The sequence below is a fragment of the Ornithorhynchus anatinus genome, chromosome 1 (genome assembly GCF_004115215.2).
Source record: "Ornithorhynchus anatinus isolate Pmale09 chromosome 1, mOrnAna1.pri.v4, whole genome shotgun sequence".
NCBI lineage: Eukaryota > Metazoa > Chordata > Mammalia > Monotremata > Ornithorhynchidae > Ornithorhynchus > Ornithorhynchus anatinus.
In genome coordinates this window covers 69,471,608-69,497,670 of record NC_041728.1, presented here as the reverse complement: position 1 = coordinate 69,497,670, position 26,063 = coordinate 69,471,608, and the positions used below count along the sequence as shown (strand labels likewise).

Sequence of the window (26,063 nt, the reverse complement as noted above, 5' to 3'; positions counted from 1 at the left end):
TCCCCTCTACTTATCCACTCTTCTCCCATGACAACTTAATTTACCAGCTTTGTTCCTCACTGCCTAGCTCTCTTCCATACTACTCCACCACCTTGCTCTCGTCCTCCCTTCTGTCTAGAATTCACACCTGATGGACCACGGCTCTCCCTCTAATCAAAGTCCTATTGACATCTCATCTCCTCCAGGAGGCCTTCCCCAATTAATTTCTCCTCTACTCTCCCTCCACATCAGCACTTCTACGTCAATCACACGCTTAAGTACTCACAATCACCTGCCTGCATAGTTGATTGTAGGCTATATGGCAAACTCCTTGAGGGCAGGGATGAAGCCGATCAATAGATCACTTGTAACGATTGAGCACTACCAACTTTATTGTACCGTACTCTCCCAAGTACTTAGGAGAGTGCTCTGCACACTGTAAGTCCTCGATACATACCACCGATTGGCTGACTGTCCTTCGTATTCAAAGACACTACCCACGGTTCAACTACGAGCATGTGTATGGTTGAAGACGCCCAATGGAGTATCCACAAAGATTCTCCTTTCTTCGTCAAGCTTAATGTTTACAGCACCTAGTGCTGTTTTTCCCTTTTGCTTTCTTGTCTCTCATTCCTTATGGTGTTACTGCTTCAACGAACAGGCATGCTGGTCCATCTCGACGACTGAGTGCTGGATCTTCAGCTGGGCTACAGAACTGTCTGAGGCTTCCTTTGACCGTGTAACCAACACCTTCAAATCTCTGGAACATATCAATCTACACACCCTATTACTTGAGCACTCCCCGAGGGTCCCTGCTCCTGGGTAGTCTCTGGGCTTAGCGAGCTGAGGGAAAAAAGCTGTTTCCATACTCCCCCATAGCATGAGGCCTCCACAAACCCCGGAAAGACTGGTGGTTGCGGAGTTGCCCCGAAGCCTGAGCCCCCCGAACAGCTGGAAAATTCTGCTCCTCTAGCCACAGCTCCCTGCTGATCTCGCTTTTACTTTGTGTATCTGCCTGTGCTGTGCTTTAATGTTTCTTCATTCCTGCTGGGTCTGTCTCCGAGCCCTCCCCCATCTGTGTATTCTCTCCCAGCGCTTACTACAGATGCTCTAAAATCAATTCAATGAGCACTTACAGTGTGCAGAACACTGTACTAAGCGCTTGGGAGAGTACAATAAAACAGAATAAGCAGACATGTTCCCTGCCCATAACACGTTTATAGTCTAGAGGGGGAGACAGACATTAATATGAATAAAAAAGTAAGTACACAGTAAGTGCGTACTATACTAGTAGTTCTCGGTTTAGCCACTTTCATTTCACCTTCCTAGCCATATGTAATTTGGTTATTTACAGTGTCCGTCTTATTTATAGTGTCTGTCTCCCCATTCTAGATCATAAGTTCCTTGAGGGTGAGGATCACAGCTACTCTATCCCGCTCTCTCAAGCACTGAAGTGTTGTGCATATAGTGAGAATTCAATAAATAGCACTGATAAAAAGCCAGAAGGGATAGTTTCAAAACACAAAGCAGGGAGGCAGCGTCCCTTTGGGCAAAGAGCATGGGCCTGGGAGTCCAGAGGACCTGGGTTCTAATCCCAGCTCTGCCACTTGTCTTGCTGTGTGACCTAGAGCGAGTTACTTAACTTCTCTGTGCCTCAATTAACTCATTTGTAAAATGGGGAATAAGAACGTACCTGGCACATCGTAAGCACTTAACAAATAACATATAAAAGATGTCTATTTGATGTCTATTCAACTAAACTGTATTAACATAGCAAATCTCTCTCCCAAAGGTCAAACCTCTCTTCTAATATGTCATAACTCCCTAGCTGTTTCCCAGTGTAGATCAGTGGTTTATATCATTCACGGTTTATATCCAAAAACTAAAGGACGAAGATGGAAGCCCATGACCCAAAATCACAGAAGGCGGCAGATTCTGAGAAACAATGAGGCCTAAGGATCTTTTGATTGACAGACATAGTTGTGTTTTGACATTCTTAATAAATGAATGTTTTCCATACCTTTCCTGCTGCAACTTTTGCCAGTAATGAAGCCAGAGAATGTCCCTTGCTACTCTGCGGTTTCAGAGATGGAATTCTAACGACAGGACGGATGCCACCATTACAGATATCTTCTGCTCCTCTCTCATTCATGGCTTTGACATGGATTAAAAACGAACGGTATTTGCCTCCTGCCATTCCTAGGGGGAAAAAAAGTAGGAGGCAATCATTTTTGCAGTTTACTAAATGTAAACTTATTTTGGGCCTAAAAGCCCAAGAGAGCATTCCAATGCTTTCACTTTCCAAATTCTGGGGGAGGACTCAGTCGATCCGGTTTCAAAGTAACAGACAATTTCACAAAACACAATGAAGGTTTTCCAACTTGACTGAACAGAAAGTGAAAGCGCCTCTGTGGAGTAAGAAAGGGTTGGAAAATGAGGGGTTTGGCAGAACTCACCACATGGCACCCACATTTGTAGGGAGCCTTACATCAAGTAACTACTTGATGGAGAACTACTTGATGGAGAACTACTTGATGGAGAACTACTTGAGCCTTACATCAAGTAACTACTTGATGGAGAAGCAGCGTGGCTCAGTGGAAAGAGCATGGGCTTTGGAGTCAGGGCTCATGAGTTCGAATCCCAGCTCTGCCACTTGTCGGCTGTGTGACTGTGGGCAAGTCACTTAACTTCTCTGTGCCTCAGTTCCCTCATCTGTAAAATGGGGATTAAGACTGTGAGCCCCACGTGGGACAACCTTTCATTCATTCAATAGTATTTATTCAGCGCTTACTATGTGCAGAGCACTGTACTAAGCGCTTGGGATGAACAAGTCGGCAACAGATAGAGACAGTCCCTGCCGTTTGACGGGCTTACAGTCTAATCGGGGGAGACGGACAGACAAGAACAATGGCACTAAACCTGATTCCCCTATGTCTACCCCAGCGCTTAGAACAGTGCTCGGCACATAGTAAGCGCTTAACAAATACCAACATTATTATTATTATTACTATAAAACAACTGCACATGGGCTATCTCTGGCTGAAGTGACAGGCAAAAACCAGCAACATCCTGATGAGAAACACATAACACAAAATCACTGACAGAAAAGCTGGTGAAAATATGACTTAACATGCTTCTGGTTTATGGTCCCTACAAAATGTTCAGTTTCCCAGTAGTGGTGTTTTTAAGCACTTTCACAACCATGAATTAGTTAGCTCACCAGCTCAGCCAGCTAGGTCTGTAATTATCACATCCATTTTCACACAGAACTATGCCTAGAGAGGTGATGACTGTCCACAAGTTACATGCACAGCAAAATCAGAAGTAAACTGAAAGACTCTGAACGAGATCTTGGTTTCCCCATTCTTTGCCAGACATACTCATTTACCTTTAACAAGTTTAGGGCTCGTTAATGTCAACATCCCAGCATGTCCTGATAGATCAAGGCCACTAGCCAGCCATACTGGACCACATAAGATATCTTCTTTATGGTCTTCTAAAAATGGGCACAATCTAAGACCTGGAAGTGGAAAAAAATGGTTTTCATTTTTAAGTACTTTGCAAATAATAAAAGGTTTCCTAAGGAATTAAATTGGAGAAGCAGCATGGTCTAATGGATAGAGCAGGGGCCTGGGGGTCAGAAAGACCGGAGTTCTAATCCTGGCTCCACCACTTGTCTGCTGTTTGATCTTGGGCAGGTCAGTTCGCTTCTGTAGGCCTCAGTTCCCTCATCTGTAAAATGGGGATTAAAACTGTGAGCTCCACGTGGGTCAGGGACTGTGTCCAACCTACAGGGGCTGGGACATAGTAAGCACTTCACAAATACCATAATTATTCCCTACCCCAGCACTTAATACAGGGCCTGGCACACAGTAAGGGCTTAAATACCATAAAAGGAAAAATAAGTTGATATAAATAATTTCACAGCAAAATACTACAGAAAGCTACCAATGGATACACAGCATGCCAAGGCAGTAACTTCACTTGTCTGAGGGTGCCCTTCTTCCAGAAAGTTGGTTCCCACTCATATATAATTTGCACAGTTTAAATTTTCTAAAGAAGTCTTCAACAATTGTTGGCCATAGCAAATGAGACAGTTGCAAAACACCGAGTGATTTACCCAGGGTAAAATTAGAATGCCTAGTTTTCACTTGTCATACATTGCTAAACTTTCATCAATCTAGGCAAACAACAAATACATTTCAGATTAAACTGAATCTTAACTATGAAACGTACACACTACACGCATAACCATTAACGCATTTGAACACGCTAACAGAAAGAGGCTCTGAAAGGGTTTCAGATTCTCACCGGTAATGGAACTTTATTTAAATGGGGCTTAGAAAAATGTTAAGACAACTGCAGGTAATGAAATTCTACTGCTATGCTTAAGAACTGTTACTGGAATAAATCAGTTACAAAGCATATCGATCAAAAATGATCATATCCTGGTGACGGAGCTCCAGCGATCATCCTTTTTAGTACCAGATAGCCAATAGAAATGAAAACTGGTGTTCAACAGGATTTAAATGTGATTGCTTAGATATCTTCAACATCGTTGGCATTTCTTGAGAAGGTACTGTGGACAGAGCACTGTACTATGTTCTTGGGAGAATGCAATACACGAGAGTCGATGGGTGTGTTCCCTCCAAGCGACTGACTGACCCAAGAAGTCCCAAGTGGTGCCAGACCTAGCAGAACAAGAGCAGAACTGAGACAGCACCAACGGTGCTCCACTGTGTGACCTCCCCAGGGTAGGTCACTTCTCCATGTGCAAAAAAATGGGAGTTTACGTCTGATCACACGTTGGAACCCAGCAAGCACTTAAATCCATGACAAACTGAAAAATGTAAATCCAATCGTTGCCAATCCACCTCCAACTCAAACAGAACCTCCATTCCATTGGCTTTAAGGCACTCAACGGCTCTCTCCCACGTAGCTTACCTCACTCATCTACTGTGACCTACCCACAGGCTCCATTTCTCTAACACCAACCTACTCTCTTTACCTCAATCTTGACTATTTCGCCACTGACCCTTTGCCCGCATCCCCCTTTGGACCTGGAGTTTCCTCCCTCTTTACATACGACAGACCACCAATCTCCCTGCCTTCAGAACCCTCGAAATTTACATCTCCTCCAAGAGGTCTTCCTTGACTAGGCCCTGATTTCCCCTATGAGCCCTCACTCGGTGTTGGCTATGCACCACACCACACGTCAGAAGCCGTATGACCTAGGGCCTGGGTTCTAATCCCAGCCCCGCCACTTTGCGGTGTGACATTGGGCAAGTCGCTTTAGTTCTCTGTGGTTCAGTTCCTCAAATGTAAAATGGCGAGTCAATGTCTGACACTTAGATTGTGAGACCCCACCATAAGGGGCAGGGACTGCGTCCAATCTCATTAGCTTGAATCTATCCCAGGAGTTAGAAAATTGCTTGACATAATGTAAGCAAGTAACAAATACCACAATTTCTATCAGTCTTTTTTATACTCTATTTCCCCTATCTGTAATTTATTTTAATACTGTCTCCCTCTGTAGACGGTAAGTTCCTCGTGGGCCGGGATCCCATCTACCAACTCTACGTACAATGTAAGCACTTGATAAACGTCGCTGAGTCACTGTAGCCAAAGGGATGCTTGTATCGTCAAAAGTGAAATAAAACACCTCTAAAGTATAAGGGTAGGGACATTAACTTCACCCCAGTGATGAATAGCCGCATTTATTTACTCACATAATTGACCGACCCTGACTTTTGAAGAGTAAATAAGCTTATTTTTTGTGCCACGTAAGTATAACCAGGGATATCCTTGGAGGACTAAGCAGCAAAAGGTTGAGAAACAGACAACACAGCAGGGGTTAGTCGGAATGAGGAGAGAAGATAATTCACTGACTGTCTTTTTGAATGCAGGACTTGAGAGGGTGACACAAAAGTAAGAGATACAGTCTTAAGTGTCCCCTTACCTTTCTCTTTTCCTTTCCTCTTTTTCTCCTCTTCTTCTTACTGCTGTACTTAATTCTTAAATGGCCTGCCAAGTAGCCCCAAGTATTTGAATGCTACAAAAATTTTTCAAGAAAATGTGGCAATTATATGTATAGATGAGGGCCACACCATTTCTGATACATAGGAAAATGAGGTTTTCTGGTACACGTTCCATTCCTGATGTCTTCATTTTACCACTAAATGAAACAACTCAATCATTTAACTTACACTGCGATTCTTCTACATCCATGTTCTGCATCTCTTCATTAAAATCAACAAGAACTGGCTTCCCATTTTGTTCCACTTCAATATTAAGGGCTGGAGACAGAGGAAATGTAATCTGTCTATCTACAGCTGCTTCTAGAGGATAAAACCATGAGCAGTTTTAATTTTATTTAAATGCCCCAGATAACAGAAGTATATTTTTACATTTCTGCAAAACTTCATTCAAAATTAATCCCTTCTGTGCTTTTAGTCAGAGATAATATAAAATGTGAATTGGGATTCAAATCAAAAAGGTTGAATCTGTTCAAATTTTTCTCCGCCTATTTCACCACAATGTAATGCTAATTTAATGATAATTTAATGATAATTTCAAAAAATACCTTCCACCTGACCCAATTTTTTTGCACTTTGGAACAAAACATACTTAACGGCAATCCTGAATGCAAACATGGGCATTCAGAGTAGTTTATAATTTAAAATCACACTTCTGAAGATCCAAAACTTCTTTTAGATATGAATCACCCAGGTTGTTTCTAGTTCTTTTAGTACTCCGTCATTCTAATATTCTACAGTTATCTCTAATCCTTTTAATTAACTGTTAAGAGTAGAAACATAATTGCTTGGCCCTTATCTGTAACAATCTCTAACCAGTATATTATACCTTAAATTCATGGATGGAATTGACTTAGAAAGAGAACTATCTGATTTCAGTTCAAAGGGAGCGGGAACAAGGTTCAAATCTGCACACAACCTGCATTGCTGAACATTCTAAATCACTGAAGTTTTCCATATATTTCCATCTAACTTTCTCTCCCTCCCCATTCCAAAGCTAGCCTAATGGGAAGGAATGAGAAGAGAGGAATCCATACATTGTCCACGAAGAAAACACAGACTGCTGATATATGAACGATAATGTAAGATCTGTAAAGAGCGAAGTGTTCCTTCTTACCATTGACTTTTCCTAGGCCTGGAGCTTTATTTTTCAGTAGAGTCACTTGTATCTGTGGAATATTTGTGATGTTGGAATTCAAAACAAATTTGAAGTCGACGTGCCCGACCATACAGGCTTTAGGCAAAACCAACTCAAACACATGTTCATCCCAGCTGTTGCTGCCAAACAAGGATAAAAAGAAAATGAATACACACTCCGCTACTTAAAATTTCCATCTATAGATAAAACTAACATTAACGCATTACTATATCTATCAATTTTTATTCATTTGCTGGGGAAGGGAGAACTGGAGCGGAAGGGACTAGTTCTGCCCGTGCGTAGTTTACGGGAGCCTAGGTTGAGAACGAGCACAATGCACTGTTTTCCAGACACAGCATTACCAGCTTTTAACTATTAATCACCTAGAATACTTCTGATTCTTGAGTTTAATAATAATAATAATAATATTGGTATTTGTTAACTGCTTACTATGGGCAGAGCACTGTTCTAAGCGCTGGGGGAGATACAGGGTAATCAGGTTGTCCCATGTGAGGCTCACAGTTAATCCCCATTTTACAGATGAGGTCACTGAGGCCCAGAGAAGTGAAGTGACTTGCCCACAGTCACACAGCTGACAAGTGGCAGAGCTGGGAGTCGAACCCATGACCTCTGACTCTGAAGCCCAGGCTCTTTCCACTGAGCCATGATCTGATATTGAAAATGAACTACAATACCCTAGTGATATAACTGAATCCTTTTTACCTACCTTGTTACAAACAGAACTGTAATTGTTGCCAAGTATTTAGCAGCAATATTTAACTTTCACTTAATCCCATACTCTCAGGTAACTGCCTTCCCAAATGGGGCATCCTTGATGGTCCACGGTGAGAGCTCACACATACACACACATGAATTTCAGTGTACATATATAAGTGTGGCTCAGTGGAAAGAGCCCGGGCTTGGGAGTCAGAGGTCATGGGTTCGAATCCCAGCTCTGCCACTTGTCAGCTGTGTGACTCTGGGCAAGTCACTTCACTTCTCTGGGCCTCAGTTACCTCCTCGGCAAAATGGGGATGAAGACTGTGAGCCTCACATGGGACAACCTGATTACCCTGTATCTACCCCAGTGCTTAGAACAGTGCTCTGCACATAGTAAGTGCTTAACAAACACCAACATTATTATATATATACACACATAGTTGAGAGTACAGTGTAAATACAGTATATATAGTATTATATAGAGTATATATATTTATATATAGTATATACATAGCATTGTGTATGGATAGTATTTATAGTATGCATATATGGAGTACTGTGTACATACATAGTTGAGAGAACCCCAGCTGTTAAGTCAAGAGAATCCTGAACAGTGATCCAGGATGGAACACTACGAGGAAGAGACAACACTCAGTTCATCGATCAACGATATTTATTGATCGCTTCCAGTGTGCAGAGCACTGTACTAAGCACTCGGGAGAGTATGACACAACAGGATTGGTAGAACCCCAGCAGTGTGCTTAAGAGATCACTGATCCGAAACGGAAGAGTTACGAGGGAGAGACGCTATTCCAGCCACAGCATGCGACGGGGGAGCTGCGGGCACTTAATCCGGGACTAGAATGCCGGACGCAAACGCTAAGTGTTATTCAGACAGGTTGCCGAAGGGAGAGAGAGAGTCCCCGGACCCTCCTGAACGGCTCTCAGCCCTCCGCCTGCACGTGCTGCGGTTCCCTTCAAATTGGTACAGGCAGGCACGCCGCCACTCGAACCGATACTTCATCGAAAAGAAACGGTGGAGGAGTTTCTCTCAGGTCAGTGGGGATCAACCCCTGCCTACGTATGCTGTACGAGCAGGTCGCGGCGGGGCCTGACACTAGCCATCTTGAGGAAATGTTTTTACCCATCGGTCTGCAGCTTCCATGTCCGGGTGTGCTGGGCGGCGTCCCCGTGGTGTTGCTGGTGCAGGTGCTGGGGGTGCCGCCGCTGCTGTTGTTCCTGTTGGACTTCCACCCAGCACGGCGGGACGGTAGCCGAGAAGCGGGGGGTTAAGGTCTCGAAGCGGGTGAGCTCCACTAAGGACGTCAGGGTTTCCAGGGAGAACGGCTGGTCCACCAAAAGATCGACTCCTGAGTGTTCGACAAGCAGCGCGGGAAAAACGGGGGGTGGGGGGAGGGGACACGGCGACATTTAAGCTCAGTATTTTGAATTCATTCATTCAATCGTACTTACTGAGCACTTACCGTGTGCAGAGCACTGTACTAAGCACTTGGAACGTTCAATTCAGCAACAAATAGAGACAATCCCTACCCAACAACAGGCTCACAGCTCACAGTCTAGAAGGTGGATTCGATACTTTTAATCCCAATTTCAGTGAACACCACCATTTTTACGTCAGGGCTTTGTGGATCCCTTTAACTAAAAGCGTCGCAAATTTAATTACTCTAACGATGGTCACACCTCCTCCCCGATCATTCTGCATGATTTTTTTAATAGAAGGTATTTCCCTCTCGCTCCCCTGCGTGGCTGTTCAGTCACAAAGACATCACACTTAAAATGACGGTCTAAGACCAGGGCGATGTCGGTTACTACGTAAGATAATTATATCTACGTGAAAAAATACGCTTTCCTACGGCACAAGCACACGAGCGCAATTCGATCTCGAGAATCGTTACGATCATTTACTTCGAGAGTTTACCTGAAATTCCAGGGCTTGAAGGGTTAGATATGGGTTTGAGGCCTTCTGACGACTGTTCAACCCCTTTAGACAGGGATCCATCCACAAGAATATCAGCTTCGTCGATGTCATCGCAGGTCCCGCCAATTTGGAGAAAATGAAGCTCTCCGCCTATCATATGGTGAAAATCCGTTAGCAGGAGTGGCTGCCTTCAAGTGCCCTTTCAAAAATCCTCAGGGCTAAACTGAAAAGTGTTAAAGCTTCATGGAACGCTCTTTCATTCTTGTGCTTTCAGCAGATTAAGCTATTACCGTCAAGGACAATTATCTTTTAAAACCTCTCTCTCTCTGACCTCACATGTCACCTCAATCCCCCCTCTCTAATCACCCCTTCTCTGTCCTTTCCCAGAGCCGCCCCCTTCCTCCTCCGCTCAAGTCGGCCCCCGCCAGCTCACCCCCATCCGTCGCCCCGCACACCTCCCGCCACAGCCTGGGTCAATTATGCAGAATGCAGAACCCCTGCTTCATCACTGGGAAGCTTCCCTTCATCCTTGACCTGTTGCTGCTGCAAGGACACCTTCACTGAAACCTCCTTCTCTCCAGATGGCACGGTCTCTCCCCTGCGGCTCTCTCTAGAAGGGGTTTCATCATCTCCCACTCCCCCAGACTCACTGGGATGGGGGTGGAGGAGTCAGTGTCCTCCTCACTCCCCAAGGCCACATTTGCACCATTCCACCATCCCTCTCCTTCCCTCCCTTTGATGCCCACATAATAATATAATGTAACGTTGGTATTTAAGCGCTTACTATGTGCAGAGCACTGTTCTAAGCACTGGGGTAGATACAGGGTGATCAGGTTGAACCACGTGGGGCTCACAGTTTTAATCCCATTTTACAGATGAGGTAACTGAGGCCCAGAGAAGTGAAGTGACTTGCCCACAGTCACACAGCTGACAAGTGGCAGAGCCGAGATTTGAACCGATGACCTCTGACTCCCAAGCCCGGGCTCTTTCCACTGAGCCACGCCGCTTCTCTAAAATAATAATAATGTTGGTATTTAAGCGCTTACTATGTGTAGAGCATTGTTCTAAGCGCTGGGGTAGATACAGGGTAATCAGGTTGTCCCACACGAGGCTCACGGTCTTCATCCCCATTTTACAGATGAGGTAACTGAGGCCCAGAGAAGTGAAGTGACTTGTCCACAGTAACACAGCTGACAAGGGGCAGAGCCGGCATTCGAACCCATGAACTCTGACTCCCAAGCCCGGGCTCTTTCCACTGAGCCACGCTGCTTCTCTAAGCAGCCACATCACCTGCCTCTACCACCCATTCCAGTTACTAGTCACAGTCACTTACTGCCCTCCAGGTGCCAACTCCAAATTTTCTTCTCTATTCCTCCTTCCCTAGGTTGATCCTCTGGGACCTCAATATCCACGTGGTTGCTCCTGAAGACCTTCCCACTGCCTGTTTCCTCTCACTCTTCAACATCCTCCTCCACTCCAACTCAACCACTCAACCAACTTAGACACACGCTCAATCTCACCATCTAGTCACTTACTCCTCACCAACTCGCAAGTATACAGCCTTCTCACTTACCTTCTCTCCCACACATCCCCCCTTCTCAAAACACTGTCCCGTTGCCCCCCAGAGACCTCTCGTCTCTCGGCCCCCTTCCGATTCTCCAAAGTCACCGTGCCCCTTTTGGTCTTTATTCTCAACCTTCCCTCTCTCGATACTGAAGTCCATGCCCTCGACTCTGCCTTCTCCACTGAATTCGACCCTCTCGCTGCCCTATCCCTCTGCTGAACTCGTACCACCGACCCACAGCACGCCTCCTTCCCGCAGCTGCACGACACATAGAGAGCCGCTGGCAGAATTCAGGGCTCGGTTCTGGGTCCCCTTCTATTCTCCATCTACACTCACTCTCTTGGAGGACTCATTCACTCCCGCGGGTTCAGAAACTATCTTTAGTGGATGATTCCCAAATCTACCTCTCTGGCCCTGATCTCTCTCCTCTCCGCAGACTCACATTTCCACCTGACCTCGGGACGTCTCCACCCGGATGTCCACTGACACCAACTTTACATGCCCAAAACAAAACTGCTTATCTTACCTCCTAAACCCCATCCCCCTCCACACTTTCCCATAACTGTAGAGATCATCATCCTCTCTGTCACTAGCTCACAACCTTGGCATTATCCTTGACTCTCCTCTCTCATTCGACTCTCGAATTCACTTTGCTACCGAATCCTATCGGTTCTATCTTCACGACATATCTGGAATCCAACCCTTTCTCTCCATCTAAACTGCTACCTTGTTGATACAAGCTCCCATCAAAGCCCATCCTGACAACTGCATCGCTGACCTCCCTGCGTCCTTTCTCCCCTCTCCAGTCGATATTTCGCTCTCTTGCCTGGATCATTTTTCTAAAAAAAAAAACATAAAAAAAAAAACCACCCAGTCCACTTATCCCCTTCTCTTTGTAAACCTCCAACGATTGCCCATCCACCTCCACATCAAACAGAAAAGGCTCTCCAAGGTCTTTAAGGCCCTCACTCAGGTATCCCCCTCCCTCCTTACCTCGCTGATCTTCTCCATCCCAGCCCGCACACTATGCTCCTCTAACACCAACCTACTCTCTGTACCTCGATCTCATCTGGCTGACCACTGACCCTTTACCCACATCATCCCGCCGGCCCCGGACTCCTTCCCCTTTATTTCCAGCGGGCTTCCCCTCCCCCTATCATCAAAGCCCTGATCAAATTATATCTCCCTCATGGTCTTCCCTAATGAAGCCCTCACCATTTCCCCTGGGTGCCCTCCTTTCTGCACTATCAATGCAGTTGGATCTGTAGTCCTTAAATGCTTTGATTTTTACCCCAGCCCCACAGCACTTAGGTACACATCCATCAGTAATTTTAAAGTCTGTTTCCCCCTGTCATCTGTAAGATCCTTGCGGACGGAGACTGTGTCTACCAACTCTATTGCACTGCACATTCTCCCAAGAGTTTACTACAGTGCTCTGCATACAGTAAAGGGTCGATAAGTACAACTGCTTAATTTTATATTAACTAGAGCGGTATTGATCAGACCTGGCTTATCGTTTTCTGATAAGGTACTTTAAATGATGAAAAACAAACATGTAAAATAGCACGTATCTATATTTTTTAACTCCAAAAGTCCTATGAGTAGATAACAGAAAAATCTAAAACACCTGAAAAAAAATGACCTAACCGCCAGAGCCACATTCCAGTGATTTCAGTTATTCCAATTTTTGATCTCCTGAATTAGACGTTATTCAAATTATCCTGATTATTTACCTCTCTATTAGTAAAGCAATAAAATTCTAAATTCTCCTGTCAATAGGTTAAAATAAGTGCAAATGAGTTGAGGAACAGAAATAGTGTCTCTATTTCACCCTTTCAGGACAACCAAAGTCACTGTTTTGCCACTGGCCACTGAACACAGGGTGGCTTAATGGCGAGAGCACAGACCTGAGAGACAGAGGATCCAGCTTCTAATCCCAGCTCTGCCACTCGCCTGCTGTATGACCTGAGGTAGGTCACTTAACTTTTCGGGGGCCTCAGCATCCTCATCAGTACCTGTTCTATCTCCTACTTAGAGTGTGCCCCAAGTGAGACAGGGACTGTGTCTAACCAGATTATCTTGCATCTACCTAAGTGCTTAGTACAATGCCTGGCACATTATAAGGGTTTAATAAATACCACAACTGCCATATCATTATTATTATCATAATTAAAACGCCAGGAAAACAGCTTGACCTAGTGGGTACCGCATGGGCCTGGGAATCAGAGGATCTGGGTTTTAATCCCGGCTCTGCCAAATGCTCTGCCAACTGCTAGCTGTGTGACCTTGGGCAAGTGACAACTTCTCTGTGTCTCAGTTTCCTCAACTGTAACACCTGTTCTCCCTCTCACTTCAGACTGTGAGCCCCATGTGGGAGAGGGACTGTGTCCAATTTAATTAACTTGTACCTACCCCAATGCTTAGAAGTGCTTGCCGCACAGTAAGTGCTTAACAAGTACCATAAAACAAACAAAACCTTCAAATCTACATCTGGCCTCACGGGAAGAGTTCCTTTATAAATACAGAGGCTGCAATTGTTAAGAGCCATGAATTCACGACAATATGCACTCTAGTATTCAAGCTATAACCGAGAGCACGACTGCTTGTTCCGACATCTTTACGGCATATTCCATTTGGACGGATGAGTTTACGGAAGAACGGTCCCTAATTCCACTAGATTTCACTATCTGCAATTCCCGAATGAAAACACATGATGCGGCAGGGCTGAAAGAAAACGTGAGGATAAAATCACAAGGCAAAAAGAGGTGATCTGATTTCAACAAATCATCCTCAGTAACATTTGCTGAGCATGGACTGTACCTAGTACCCTCAACTAGATGCGTGGGGAACAGAAAATTTAAAAAATGCAGTCCTTGCATGAAATTTACCGGCAGATTCCACATGGCTAACTCAACGAGGCACTCGCAAACCTTGGTAGAGCCGACTGCAATAGATGACTTTCTACGCGCCTGATAATGCACACTTGGAATTATCAGGGAAAGATGAACATGCCCAAAATAACAGGAGGTTCAGGCAAAATTCAAATTGCTTTATAGATAGGATGCTTACAGGCAACAAAATTAGGAATATCAGAGGAAATTTGAGGGAAATTAGAATGGTGACATTGTTTGCAGGGTCATGGGATGAAAACGAGAAGCAATGTGGCATAAAGGATATAACACGGGTCTGGAAGTCAGAAGGACCTGGGTTCTAATCCTGGCTCCACCGTTTGCCTGCTGTGCGACCTTGGGCAAGTCACGTGACTTCCCTGGGCCTCAGTTACCTTATCTGAAAAGTGGGGATTAAAACTATGAGCCCTGTGTGGGACAGGGACTGCGTCCAACCTGATTAGCCTGTACCTATCCCAGGGCCTAGTACGCTGCCTGACACATAATAAGTACTTAAACAACATAAAAAAATACTTAAGAAGAACTGTAATCATAGTAACGCCATGACTCCCTACTCGCTTTGAATCGTGGTCGAAAGCTAGTGATGAATCTTGGTCTCGGAGCTGGTCTGGCACTTCCTGCTCGACTTATCCCCCTGCTCCAGGGAGTCTGAAACACCTCTGCCAACTGCTAGCTTGTAAAGGCTGCAGCTGAGCTAATTTTAGCCTCTGGAACTAGGTCAGACATGAATGCAACAGACAGTTGCCGGATGGGTAAGGTGGACCCCCACTCAGGAGTCCAAGTCCATTGGCAGTGGGAGGGGAGCAAGGAATAAAAATAATAACGGTATTTGTTAGGCGCTTACTATGTGCCACGCACTGCGGTTAGATACAAGGTAATCAGGTTGTCCCACGTGGGGCTCACAGTCTTAATCCTTATTTTACAGATGAGGTAACTGAGGCTCAGTGAAGAGGCTTGCCCAAGGTCACAGCAGACAAGTGGCCGAGCCGGGACTAGAACGCACTTCCTCTGACTCCCAAGCCTGGGCTCTTTCCACTGAAGGGAAGAGTTAATGGAAATGCGTCAGGAGGGCTGAGAAACAAATAAGACGGAGCGGGTGGACGGAGGGGTTGGAGAGGTGGTGGCGTACGACATAAGGAGAAAGACTAGAAGGACACGGCACAAGAAGGGGTCTTACTCCTAGAGATCAAGATAATGCAGCCTATAATAAGAAAAATGTCACTAGGCTTTATTAGACCTGATACCCTTCTTTTTAAAGGCCAAGAGTTCTTCCTCGAGATATCTATGTAGCCGGCTGCTGTCCCCAACTTCCAGAGGCTCTGAGAGGCCAGCATTTAAATGGGCTGCACTGATAATATAATCCAAATGATACCGCCCTGTTTGCAAAGTGGATGGCCAGCTGCTTTCAATTATCTAAGAGGGAAGCGTTAGAAATTCAGAAACACTAAGTAAAATTCATCACGAAATTCACCAAGAGCTGGTGTGGATACATGTTAGCCAGGCTGCATGCTGGCCCTGTCCCACATAGGGCTCACACTCTTAAATCTCTATCCGTTATACAGAGGAGGTAACTGAGGCCCAGGGAAGTTAAGTGACTTGTCCGAGGTCACACAGCAGAGTTTGGCAGAGCCGGAATAAGAACCCAGGTCCCCCTGACTCCCAGGTCCATGCTCTATCCACTAAGCCAGGCTGCTTCTCAAAGATATTGCAAAGGTAGGATTTGACATTGGAGTCTGGTGCCCTAAATTAAGTAAGGTTGCCTAAACTGAGATCTGTGATGTCAGGTACCAATTTAGCCAATTGCATAATTTGTAAACAGCTGAAAGGAGTAATATTACAGAAGAAACACTTGCCCTGCATGGGTTGTGGTAAACAAAAATAAAAACTAGAACGATTTTGAGACAAACTTACAACTGGAATGTTTAACCTATCTAATTACCTCCCACAGTTTATATTTGTTTTAACTTAAATGACCTAAAATTGACTTTAGCCCTACTGCTAGTAAATCTTTTAAAACTGGGGGACGCTGACAGGCCAGCCCCCACCAAATCTGACTCAAACAGAACTATGGGCTGTCCTACACTTTTACCAGAGCGTTCTCTAAAAGCCATACCTAACAACAGTCATTGCTGCTGCAAGTCACATCAGGTCCATGTAAACTCAGTAACAGAGATGGAGTCATGAAAAATGTAGTCTGTGCTTCAGATAATAAAACTCAAAAATCAGGATTTCCCAAGTTCTCCAAACTGGCTTTGATCCAAGTCATTCTGGATACTTTCTTTTTCCTCTATTGATCTCTTAATTTACATTAAAGATAAAATTCAGCCCAAACATACCCACTTTGTCTTCTCTGACATTAAGAGAGACTATTTAAACATTACTGTACCTAAAATTTTAAGAAATGTTAATGAATTTGCTCATCCATACTCAAAGGAAGCATCACGAGAGAGAGAGAGGGCTCAATCAATGGCATTTACTGAGTGCTTTCTGTGTGCAGAGCACTGTATTAAGAACTTGGGAGAGAACAATAAAATATCCTGAATAGAAAATGTGTGAAAATGGAGAGCAAATGCTGTGCGATATACTGGTCAAAACACCTGAAACTTGCTAATACTACTATGCCTTTATTAAAACTATTTAAAAAAATTATCCTTAAACCACAACAAAAAGATTTCTGAATAACTGAAGAAAAATACCACAGCCAACTCAATCATCCATAACAACGGGGGACGGAGAAAGATTACATAAATGAGCTCCAGAAATAATCCAAAAGCTTCCTTCCACCCAGATTGCTCGTTAAAAAAAAGCCGCATCTTCCCCTCATTTCCTATCCCTGGAAGAGGCACTAATACCCAATTAAGCAGGCCCCAGACCAACAAGGTGATGAAACAGTCGGTCAGTCAATTGTATTTATTGAGCACTTACTGTGTGCAGAACAGTGCATTCAGCTCTTGAGAGGAGGCTATAACAATTAGCAGACACGGTCCCTGCCCATAGTGAACTTACAGTCGAGAAGGAAGAATTCTGGCCAACATGAGGCTTTAACCCACAACCCTAACTTTGAGTCCTATGCTTTGTGTCCTTAAGGCCTGTTTCCATTACACATTTCTGGAGCGAGCACGATGGCGTAAGCAGGGAGCTCTTCCACCACCCCTCGTCGGCCCGCGTACAGGGGCACTTGGGGTCGGGGGGAAAGAGATGGGCTTGTGTGTTTGTGTCACCTTGGGCGCAGAGGGGCTACTATGCAGACATGTGAACCAATCCCTGTGCTTGAGGGGGAAGTGACTGTACCTGAAGATCGCCAGGATGTCTCATTATACACAAACCAGACATTCAGCCCTGGATTAAATAAGGAGTTGAATGTACTTGGGAATAAGGTCCACACGCCTAACACAGAGGACAGTAAGTACATTAATGCCTGTCTCTCTGCCTTTAGGCTGTAGGCTCATTGTGGGCAAGGGATGTGTCTGTTTATTGTTGCACTGTACTCTCCCAAGCGCTTAGTACGGTGCTCTGCACACAGTAAGCACTCAATAAATATGATTGAATGAAGTGGAAAAGTTTGCAGTAAATTCAGAAGATCACCGCATCCCTAAAGAAATACAGAATGGGGAGGTGTGGGTTAATCGATCATCTTAAAGCCATCAAACAGGAAATTTAACCAGATCTGGCCAATCTCGCCAGTGCCAAAGGATTCTGGCCCCTAAAGCGGCTGAAATGTTAAAATGGAAGCAGCAGTTCTCAGGAGCAGCTTTTGCGTCTCACCCTCGTCCCTCCCACACCTTGACTCGCCGTGGAAAACTTCCAAGTACCCACCTGCTCCTTGCCTATGTAGTTTCTGATAACGAAAGCGAGAAGACAGCTCAGGGTCAAAAATAAAATCAGATACTGAAACTTACTTTTAGTCACAACTCTGTGCACTCATTTGGTCATTTAATTAATTCATTCAATTTCCAAGGCAAACAGGTGCTCCTCGAGCTGACAGCAAGATCCATCACAGCAACACTATCTCCCAGGAAGAAGCGACTATCCCGATTTGGAGCTTAAGGGACCTAAATCAGCGTGGCTGGAAGAAGAAAAAAGGGGCTGGGTGGCTCTCCAGTGCTGGAGGAAGCTGCCAAATGCAAAGGGCACCAGTAGACACCAAGTCCTGGCAGATGGGGACGGTCAGCAGCAGCCCAGACCTGAGATGACACCTGATTGCTACCACCCCAGGCCCCTTAATCCTTCTGAGTCAAAATAATGACGACGATAATAATGATGATCAAAAAAGATTTTTAAAGTGCTATGTGCCAGTCACTATTCCAAGCACTGGGGTAGATGCACGATAATCAGGTCGGACATAAGGGTCCCTACCCGACACGGGGCTCGGTCTAAGTAGGAGGGAAAACAAGAATTGAAATCTCATTTTTACAGATGAGGAGACCGAGGCACAGATAAGTGATGGAGTAACTTGTCCAAAAATCATGCTACAGGCAAGAGGCGGGGCTGGGTTTAGAGCTCAGGTCCTCTGACTCCCAGGCCCGAGCTCTTTCCACTTCCCAAGCGAGATGGTATTTGGATACTAAGGCTTTGGAAGGAAAGGGAAAGTAGTGAGGGACTTAATGTGGAGGACAGGGCTACTTGGGGGCAGAGGAATCCTGAAGATCACAGGATGACTGGTGACAAGGAGAACATTTCAAAATCCTCAATAACAAGGTCATCCTCAGGAAAAAGAGCTCCCAGGATCTACCTCAAAAAGAAAGGGATGGGTATCTTACATCTTCTGGGACAGACGAGACAAATCTAGGAAAAGAAGATTTTAAACTAGGCTGGCCAGGGATGGATCCACAAAGCCCAACTGGAAATGCCATTTGTATTGAGCTGGAAAAGACAGAACCTCTAGGGTGAGCCCAGAAATTCCCATAGGAGTGACATGGCAACAGAGGAAATCAGAAGGGATAACTCATGAAGGCAATCGGCATGAGAATAAGGAAGATCTGACTAGCTGTTTCCAGGAGCGCCGTTCCGTGACTTGATAGGGCAGCATTACTGACTAGGTGTGGAAATAAAAGGATAGAAAATAAGTGGGTCAAAAGCAAGTGGTGATGTACCGTTCATTAGGCGATGCCTTCACTGAAAAGCAACAGGAAGAACTTCTGGGAAAATGTGAAAAATAAGAAGGGCTATGTCAATATCACTATAGAAACCACTACAGCTCTCCAAAGTGACTTTGGACAAGTGGAAATAAAGGACTTTAGCTACTGCAATTTAAAAACGCTCCACCTATAAATGATAATCATTCAGCAGACCACCTATGACAGTTTAGACTACACTGGAAACAATTTCCTAGTTCAGACAGCTCTTATTTGTAAACCTATAGGATCTGTAAATTATGTATTTACATTAACGTTTGTCTCCATCAAACTGTAAGCTCGTTGCCAGCAGGGAATGGGTCTACCAACTCTGTAGTTACACCGTACTCTCTGAAGCATTTAATACAGTGCTCTGCACATAGTAAGCACTCGATAAAATCACCGCTCGACTGATTAGATGGGGGACAACAAGGACAAATATTCTTAATTTAATGCTTATTAATATGAAAGTAAATCATATGTTACAGATGGCAGAATTCCTGGGAAGGAATGAGTATGAGATAGTTAAATTCAAGACCTTAAGGAAAGGGAAGACAGATGTCAGCGAGACAAAGAAAACCTCCTTTATTAAAGTAAGAGCTGGGTCACCTCCTAACTGTCCCTCCTTTTCAATTCTTCTACTTTCAACTCACAACTCACATTTCCCCAACCTGGAATACCATCTTCCCCTTAAGTGTCAACAAGGTATCTTCCTCCCTGCCTTTATATCTCTTCTAAAAAGTCACGTCCTCCACAAAGCAATAGAGAATATCAACCAGTGGTATTTATAGAGCATTTACTGTGCGCGGAGTACTGTACTAAGTGCTCGGGAGGATAAAATACAACCAAATTGGTAGATACGTTCCCCGCCCGCCACGAGCTTACAGTCTAGAGATGAGCTTACAATCTAGAATACTTTCAAGTTCCCAATCATAACTTCTCCAAGCCAACCCAGTACTTGTATGGGTTGTACTGGTAAATCATGTACTTACTGATTTATTTCATACTGATTTAATGTATTTAACCAATTGGAATTTTGATTTGTATCTACTCTCACTTTTAATTACATTTTTTTTAAAAAATCAATCTACGTCTTCTTGCTTTCCTCCAGTATTTTAAGGTTCTTAAGGTTCTTTAAGGTTCTGTACATACATCCCCCATGTAGCTAGTACAGCACGTCACACCCGATAAGTGCTCAGTAAATACAACAGATGAGTCCATGAAAAGAGAGCCTTAGCCTTCTCACTTTGCTGCCAGCATCATTTTTCCACAACAGCTTTCTGCACAAGGCTCCCCACTCATCAAAAACCACAGTCGGTTGCCTAGTCCTCTCAGTATCAAGAGGAAACTCCAGCTCATTGGCTTTAAGGCACTCGATCAGTGCTCTCCCTGCTACTTATCCAGCCTGTAATTTTCGTTCCTCTCAAGCTAACCGACTCACCGCGCCTCACTCTCATCTCTCTTACCAACAAACCTCCCGCTCGCATCCTTCCGCTTGCCCGGAGGACCTCACCCTTCAAACAAGTCTGACCGGAGTTTTCCCCCATCTTTAAAACCTTCTTGAAATCCCATCTCCTCGAGAAGGCCTTTGCCAAGTAATCTCTCCCATCCCCTCTATACCCACCCACCGCCTCGTCGGCTCCTTGGCTATACACGTGTGCATTCACAGCCTCCCAGACGATTTATGCACAGCTCTCACGTATCTTATTCCTTAAGCACTACTTAGACACATTTCCTTTTCATCCTATCTGTAAACTCTTTTGTCCGGCTCCTCGCTAGACTGCAAAACCCTCGAAGGCAGGGATCGTGACCGTACCCACACTCTCCCAAATCCTCTGGCACAGTGCTCTGCACACAGTAGATGTCCAACAAATACTGATTTACCAAACCAAAGAGGCAAAGGAGAGCCCCCTCCCCGCCGCCACCAACACTCCCGATCCCGAAAGCAAGCTGTTCTACAAGAACGTGACTCAACTCTACCCGGGGACCTTGCTGAGACGGCCCGGCTTAACGGTCCCGATTCAACTGACGTCCCGCCTGAAATCCACGCGCGCCTTCCCACCCCCCGCAGGTTTCGGTAAAGGGCAGTCGAGCCCCCAGATCCAGCTTACCTTTGGTGCACGCGCACAACCTGTCCGTGCCTGAGCAATAGATCACCGACACGAACGTGTCCTGCTCTTCGGTGCCCTCCTTTTTCGGAGGCTCCACTTTGGCCAGAATTTCAAAGTTTGAAAGATCTAAGATTTTTACATAGCCTCCCTGAGTAGTGATTACCAGGTGTCCGAGAGTCGAGAGAGATTTCTTCTCTCGCTCGCTGCCGTTCTTAGCGGTCAGCTGCATCTCCTCGGCGGGCTCCTCGCAGTCGTCCTCTCGGTTATCCAATACATCCGGCGGAAGCAAAATGAGTGAGGTAATTGTGTCCTGGGGATCTTTGATATGCTGGATCTTGATGGGCTCCTCCTCTAGGGTCACGATCCGGGTGGCGTAGTTCATCTTGTAAAGCACGAGATAGCCGCCGCTCACGCTTCTCTGCTCGGGCTGAATTATCAGAGGGGTCTGCGCGTCGGTAGGAGATTCGTGCTGGATCATGTCGATCCCCGTGCCGTTGGCCACTGCCAGACCGGGTTCCAGCTCGCCCTTCCTTCTGTTACATAGTGCCGAGTTTAATTTGTTTAAATTATTCAAGGCCTCCACTTGATTTATTGCACTCAGGGATTCGACGGGGCAAGTCCGCAGCCCCACCAACAGATGAACTCCGTCCGCGCAGGGGGTGATGGAGTCGACACAGAGGTTCTCCTCCTCCGCAAACTTTGGCAACCGCAAACACTGAACCAGGGTCCCGGGCTTGGGAAACACGGCGTTCCACTTGTCAGAGTCCGGAGAGGCGAGGCTGGCCGCCGCGTCGGCAAACTGCTGGATGTATGTCACGGGGGGGTCCTGCAACAGCAGCTGCTCCTGACTATCCAGCTCCATCTCGATGATCTGCGGAACCGTGAAACCGTCGTCGTGTAAACTTTTACTCATGATATTGTTCATCTGCGAGAAGATCTTCCCCGCCTTTTCGTCAGACTCCTTGATGCTGTAAAGGAGCAAGATGGGTAAAGTCCTCCTCACCAGAGGGGAATTCAGTTCGGAATTAGTGCAGGACTCGTTGTCGGTCGACCCTTGCTCCGATACGCTCTCGCCCCGAGTCCTACTTAAGCCATCCAGCGACCTCTGAGAGTTACTGCTGATGGGGGAGGTGGCGGGAGATTTGTAAGTCAACAGGCCTCCGGCCAACAAGCAGGGAAAGGGAATGTTGGGTTGCTCCAGGTGCTTCTCCTTCGTCTTTTCGCTCTTACAATTGGCTAAACATGGGTTTGCCCCTAGTTCTTCGAGATCCTTAACCGTATCTTCAAGGACATTGGCCACGATCTCCCACTGAAGTTTCTCGGGCTGCTGGAGGATGCTCAGAGATGTTATATCCAGGCTTACCTCCATGGCTTCCTTCTGGGACGTTTGCCCTGAAAGATAAGGAAATGGGTTATGCACAGGAGGGTGGAGCCCGAAAACTTGAAGCTATAGAATTTTTACTCCATGGTCTTTAATAAGAGAGAGAGTAACAGATTTGGAAAGTATTCCAAAAGGCACTATCTTCAAAATGGTATTAAAATTTTAAATGAGATGATCTCAGATTCCTTTTCATTCAAAATTCACATTTCCCTTCAACATTCCTGAAGGTTTTGGTGGTTTTTTTTTTTATTTTTTTTAATCCTAAAATCTTACAGCATGAGACAGCCAGGCTGCAAAAACGTCAGATAATCTCTTGGCTAGCCCTATAAAACCTCTGATCACATCTCTATCATGATGCATCACTGTTAAATGTAATGTCAAAAGAGATGATAAAAATCTTGCATACTGGTTAGGAGCTGCAGGCTAATAAATAAATAATGTGAATGCAACTGCATGGTTAAAATGCAGAATTGTACACAGTCATATTCCATAGCCTTAATCCTAAAAAAAACTCCTTCGCAGTTAGACCGTAAGCTCGCTGTGGGCAGGGAGAGTGCCTGTTATATCGCTGTGTTGTACTCTCTCAAGCACTTAACTCAGTACCCTGCACACAGTAAGTATTCATATATATGACTGACTGACTGATTTCCAATAGCACATAAATCGACAAATCATTTGGAATCCCACAAACAAAACCCACTTTTCACCATTAAAATATTTCAGTGACAGAACTGCACTCCCAAAAGTCTGCAGAAGTGTAGACCTCACACTCTCAGTGGGTGCCACAAGTGCTTTCTCTAGGATGAGTTACTTGGGTTGGCATTTTGTCCACAGTCGGGCAGCTCTTCAAAGTCAGTCTGGGCAATTGCTGCATTTTCCCCCCAAAGTGAAGTAAAAAATTTAGATGTGCCACTACGACATTCAGTTCAGAGTTCCCCCGGCACCGAGAGAAGCCACATGAGGAGAGCCAGCTGGCCACACGCAGGCTCCGGCCGTCAACCTCAGAGGGCCAAGCTCACTTGGGTACCGGGTAACAACGTCAAGACCCAGATCAACTGCAGGATTGGGCAAAGGGGAAGTGAACGTTCTGGGAAGGGAAGTTGTCTGCTTCTTGTTATATTGTCCTGACCCAAGCGCTTAGTATAGCGCTCTGCACATAGTAAGAGCTCACTAAATATGATCGAACGAATGAGTTTTTGCTAGACTAAGTGAAGCGAAATAAATCTTGAAAGCCTGGTCACGCCAGGAGGATCGCCAATGCATCCCTCTCTTCCCTCATTCACCCATCATCTTTAAGTGAGGAGGTAGGTGTGATGCTGAATATAGGGAATGTGCCTGTTTTTTGTTCTATTGTACTCTCCCAAGTGCTCAGTACAGTGCTCTACACACAGTAAGTGCTCAATAAATATGACAGAATGAGTAAAAGAAAGAGAGGTTAAGACCCAAGGTAAAGACATATTGAGGTTTGCCTTGGGTCTTGCCCTCTTGGCTCCTAAGCCTCTGTCTCCCACTGCTCGAAAGCCGAGGTTTATGTCATGAACTTGGATGTCTTAAGAGCCATACTGGAAGCCAAATGATATTGGTATTTTGGGGAAAGCCCAGATTAAACTGAGTTTTAGTGCTGGGGATGGGTAACTAATGGTTAAGCCAGATTGCATTTCTAAAATCCCACCTGCATGAGCAGCAGTATGGCTTAGTGGAAAGAGCCCGGGCTTGGGAGTCAGAGGTCATGCATTCTAATCCTGGCTCCGCCACTTGTCAGCTGTGTGACATTGGGCAAGTCACCTAACTTCTCTGTGCCTCAGTTACCTCACCTGTATAATGTGGGTGAAGACTGTGAGCCCCACGTGGGACAATCTGATTACCCTATATCTACCCTAGCACTCAGAACAGTGCTTGGCATACAGTAAGCGCTTAAATACCAACATTATTATTACCATTATTATTATTTCTGTTTCTGAGGACTTTACTCTCCTTCAGTTAAAAGGCAGTAATAACTATGCCTAAAATCTCCTCTGTGCAAAATCACAATTTGTATTTGGACCCTTCTTTCTCTAGAGAGTGGGGCCTGCGCCATCCACTACTGTACCCTCACAAACTCTGGGGAAATCAAGCTATTCCTGTGGGGAGGGAGTTAGGGTTTTTGGCTTTCAGCTTTCTTTCTGCAGCAATTGCTGAGAGTGCACCGAGACAAGTCAGCAGCTAACCACCCGCAAAGAGTCTTGTGTCTCTTGGCGGTTCAAATCCCAGAAGCAGGCTGGTGGCAGTTTATAACCTGAGAAATTTCAGGACCTACCAGCTAGAGCTATCTGAAAGCAGATGGGGAAGGGAAAGTAGTCCGAGTGGCTCACTTGTCTTCAGATGGGCTTGCTCAGGGAGGGGGACTAGCAATCCTGGGACTCAAGGCCCAGAATCACCCTGATCACGCCCGAAGCTTTCCAAACCCATCCATCAATGGTAATTTATAAAGTGGTTACTGTGTGCAGAGCACTGTGCTAAACACCTGGGAAAGTACGATACAACAGAGTGGGTAGACACAATCCCTGTCCTCAAGGGAGAAGCAATATGGCCTAGTGGAAAGAATGGGGCCTGGGAGTCAGAGGACTTGGGTTCTAATTCCAATTCCACCACTTGTCAGCTGGGCAACCTTGGCAAATCACTTGACTGCTCTGAGCCTAGGTTACCTCATCTATAAAATGATGAGGTATCTAGGTTACCTCATCTATAAAATGGGGATGATAAATTTGTACCTACCCCAGTGTCTTAAACAGTGCTTGACACATAGTATGCCCCCAATATCTCGTGTGTGTGTGTGTGTGTGTGTGTATATATACATATATATATATATATAAATATAAAAGCAGCAGCATGGTCTAGTGAATAGAGCACTGGTCTGGGAGACAGAAGACCTGGAGCTAATCCGGGCTCCACCACTCATCTGCTCTGTAACCTTGGGCAAGTCACTTAACTTCTCTGTGCCTCAGTTTCCTCAACTGCACAATGGAGATTCAACACCTGTTCTCCTTCCTATTTGGCTGTGAGCCCCATGTGTGATAGCGATTGTATCTGGCCTGATTAACCTGTACCTAATCCAGCGCTTACAACAGTACTTAGGCACATAGTCAAAGTGCTGAATGGATACCATAAGGAGAGAACTGGGAGGGCCTTAATAA

General features: G+C 45.3%; 1 protein-coding gene across 3 annotated transcripts in view; it reads right to left on the bottom strand.

Annotated features, from left to right (window-relative positions):
- BIRC6 (baculoviral IAP repeat containing 6) overlaps positions 1-26,063 on the bottom strand; it is a 295,572-nt gene that overhangs the window by 208,615 nt on the left and 60,894 nt on the right. For all 3 annotated transcript variants that reach the window (XM_029060209.2, XM_029060223.2, XM_029060216.2), the window contains exons 10-16: positions 21,510-22,901; positions 9,812-9,961; positions 9,017-9,242; positions 7,132-7,292; positions 6,186-6,317; positions 3,368-3,499; positions 2,000-2,178 (exon numbers count right to left, since the gene is read on the bottom strand). In XM_029060209.2, the coding sequence (XP_028916042.1) occupies positions 2,000-2,178; positions 3,368-3,499; positions 6,186-6,317; positions 7,132-7,292; positions 9,017-9,242; positions 9,812-9,961; positions 21,510-22,901 (2,372 nt within the window). The remainder of the gene's footprint in view (positions 1-1,999; positions 2,179-3,367; positions 3,500-6,185; positions 6,318-7,131; positions 7,293-9,016; positions 9,243-9,811; positions 9,962-21,509; positions 22,902-26,063) is intronic.